The 2815-nt window shown below is 45.5% G+C and overlaps 1 protein-coding gene across 1 annotated transcript; it reads left to right on the top strand.

Moving 5' to 3' along the window:
- Positions 1-1057: 1057 nt before the first annotated feature.
- LOC107096757 (eukaryotic translation initiation factor 1b) lies at positions 1058-2508 on the top strand. Its single transcript, XM_015393559.1, has 4 exons — positions 1058-1273; positions 1631-1794; positions 1953-2054; positions 2130-2508. The coding sequence occupies exons 1-4, from the start codon at positions 1243-1245 to the stop codon at positions 2172-2174; spliced, it is 342 nt and encodes a 113-aa protein (XP_015249045.1). The 5' UTR covers positions 1058-1242; the 3' UTR covers positions 2175-2508.
- Positions 2509-2815: the final 307 nt, after the last annotated feature.

Raw genomic sequence — 2815 nt, 5'->3', positions numbered from 1 at the left:
TAGATAGAAAACTTTGAATCGATCTGACTGGATGATCAGGTTGAACTGTTTCTATAAAGTGACCTGAGATGATGTGAATTGGCGCCCCACTGCACCGCCATGCATGTTTTATCTGAACATGATCACTGGAGAAGAGGATGTAGCTTTGCTTATAAAAGGCCTCTCTGCTCTGCAACCTCCTCTCAGCCCAACTGGCTCCACAAACTCTGCATCACACTGATGACACCAAACCAAAACGCTGCACATCTGCACCATATAAACTAATGCTCTAAACTTCCACATCAATGCGTTTTTTGCATCATGTTTTCTCTCATTTTCTTTCATTTACTGTCTGAAATATTTACTAAACTAAATGTCATTTTGTAAACAAAATATTGTACAAAATTACAATAAGTCTAAGTCGGTGGTTTGAGCCAGACGGGACAAAGGAAGAACCCCCCCCCCCCTTAGACCAGCTTTATTCACTAAGGGTTAAACCCTGATATAACATTAGTGTTCATGTGTTCCTCAGATGCTCGTTACGTTTCCATGACCAAGTCTGACCAAGAGTCATTAGTGGAATCCTGATGTCTATTCGCTGCTAGAGGATAAAGAATCATTTGACTAAAGGTTTTTGGTTCCTGATTAAGCAAATCATTCAATAAAACAAATATTTGGCCAAATAATGTTTTATTCACCTCATGGATTTGCATTGTTGGAAAATTTTCCAATTGTTCTAAATTTGTGAATTTTTCAAGATAAATTCTTCCAGATAAACTTTGGTTCTCAAACATAAAGAAAATATATTGTATACTTGTTTCTGAAATAACGTCCCAAATAATAAAATAATTTCAGTAAAAGCACTACTGTTGTCATGGTGATATTTCTGGTGCAGGCAGACAGTGTAGTTTTATACTTTGATCTAAATAAACCAGATTTGTTTAACTTCATTTTTTTTGGGTTTGTTTTTGTCGTAAACATGAGATCGCGTTACGACGCAATGACGTCACTTTCCGGTAAAATTGAGAAACGTCCTGGTGGCGGAGTTTTCCATCGGTACGTCTTGTGCGCAGTGACGTCATTTTCGGGGCGGGCCTATAAAGACTTGTTTTCTCCGTTCTTGTCTCCATTTTGTTAGAGCTGGTGAGACAGAAGCGCCCTCCGCGTCCCAGCGAATCCGACCCTCCCGGACAGAAACCAGAGAAAGTCAGCCGCCGATCCGCTCATCAAGTTATTATCCGAAAGGAAAGCAAATCTTATCGTATGTCCGCTATCCAGAACCTCCAAACCTTCGGTGAGAGCTTGATGGTGGCCGCAGAGGGTGGGGGAAGGGCGGGAGTTCACAGCCAGCTCTTTAACGGCCTTTACTCTTTTTATTCTTTTTATTTGACTCTTTTTCACAGTAAAGTGATGAACTGATGTCAAACTGTAGCGGATTTAAAAGCTTCAGGGATAAAGTTTTAATCCTCCGCGGAGCTCAGGCCCTGCTGGCCGCCATTACTGGGCCTTAGCGATGCTAACTGCTGCTAGCTTCCCTTTGATCGCTCTATTGTTGAAACAGGAAGTCTGTATATTTAGCTGCTGATTCTGCGCAGTTGCTGTGACCCTCCCTATAGATCTAGAGCAGCAGTTAATGTGTTGTTTCTTTCAGACCCCTTTGCTGATGCAACTAAGGGTGATGACCGCCTCCCAGCTGGGACAGAGGACTACATCCACATAAGAATCCAACAGCGGAACGGCAGGAAGACCCTCACCACTGTCCAGGGCATCTCAGCCGACTATGACAAGAAGAAGCTAGTCAAGGCCTTCAAGAAGGTAAAAGTGATTCTGTTCCCGCTGCAGCCCGGTTCTGGTTTGGATCAGAACCGATCGGATCAGAACCGGGCTGCAGTCTGGTTTCATCCCAGTGTTTGTTTATGGAGCCATTTAACGGCTCAGCTCACGCTTCAGACCTTCTTCTGATTGTTGAACAGAAGTTCGCCTGCAATGGGACAGTGATCGAGCACCCGGAGTATGGTGAAGTGATCCAGCTGCAAGGAGATCAGCGTAAAAATATCTGCCAGTTCCTGATTGAGGTGAGATTATCATCCCGCCTTCGCTCAGCGCCTCGTTAGCCACTCAGAGTTTAATTGATTTCCTTCGTCCTGCAGATTGATCTGGCCAAGGAGGAGCAGCTCAAAGTCCACGGCTTCTAGAAGCTGTCAGCAGACCCCCTCCCCTTCCTGGAAGCCTATCAAACACCCCGACCCCCCTCCCTCCCTCCCCCCCATGTGCTGCTGTTGCTCCCCCCTTACCTCTGAAACATGGGACTCTGTAACGCCTCCACCCCCCCTCCCTGCTGGGGGCACAGACGCACCGCTGCAGCTCCACACATCAGGGACGAGTGGTGATGCTCGTTCCTCCTTCCATGACCCTTTGGTTCCCTCCTTTATTTTTAGATCAGGCGCCTCGGGCCGGCGCCGCCGCTTCATGTAACGTTTTTGTTTTGTACTTTGAAGGTGTTTCAATAAAACGATGAGTCTCCATTTATTGCAGCGGGTGCTTTCGGGGGGGCTGGGTGCAGGAAGGTTGGCCCGTTTGGGTCAGAAGCTGCAGGACCGGTTCTGATCTTTTGGAGCGCTGATGGGAATAAACCTGCTGGTTTCAGTGGTTCTTACTGGGCTGAGAACGATTCAGGGCAAAGAGAAGCATCAATCTGTCAGAATGATTGATCCAAAGATTAATTATTACATCTATTGAACATTTAACCCTTAGTTTGCTTCATCCAGGTCCTTACTCTGAATGTTTAGATGAGTTTTCAGAGTTCCTTTCTGATTTGGTATTAAATACTGACAGG

The sequence above is a fragment of the Cyprinodon variegatus genome, unplaced genomic scaffold (assembly GCF_000732505.1).
Source record: "Cyprinodon variegatus isolate N-32 unplaced genomic scaffold, C_variegatus-1.0 Scaffold24, whole genome shotgun sequence".
In the NCBI taxonomy this organism is placed as follows: domain Eukaryota; kingdom Metazoa; phylum Chordata; class Actinopteri; order Cyprinodontiformes; family Cyprinodontidae; genus Cyprinodon; species Cyprinodon variegatus.
The sequence above is the reverse complement of the archived record's forward strand: the minus strand, read 5'-3'. Positions and strand labels throughout refer to the sequence as shown.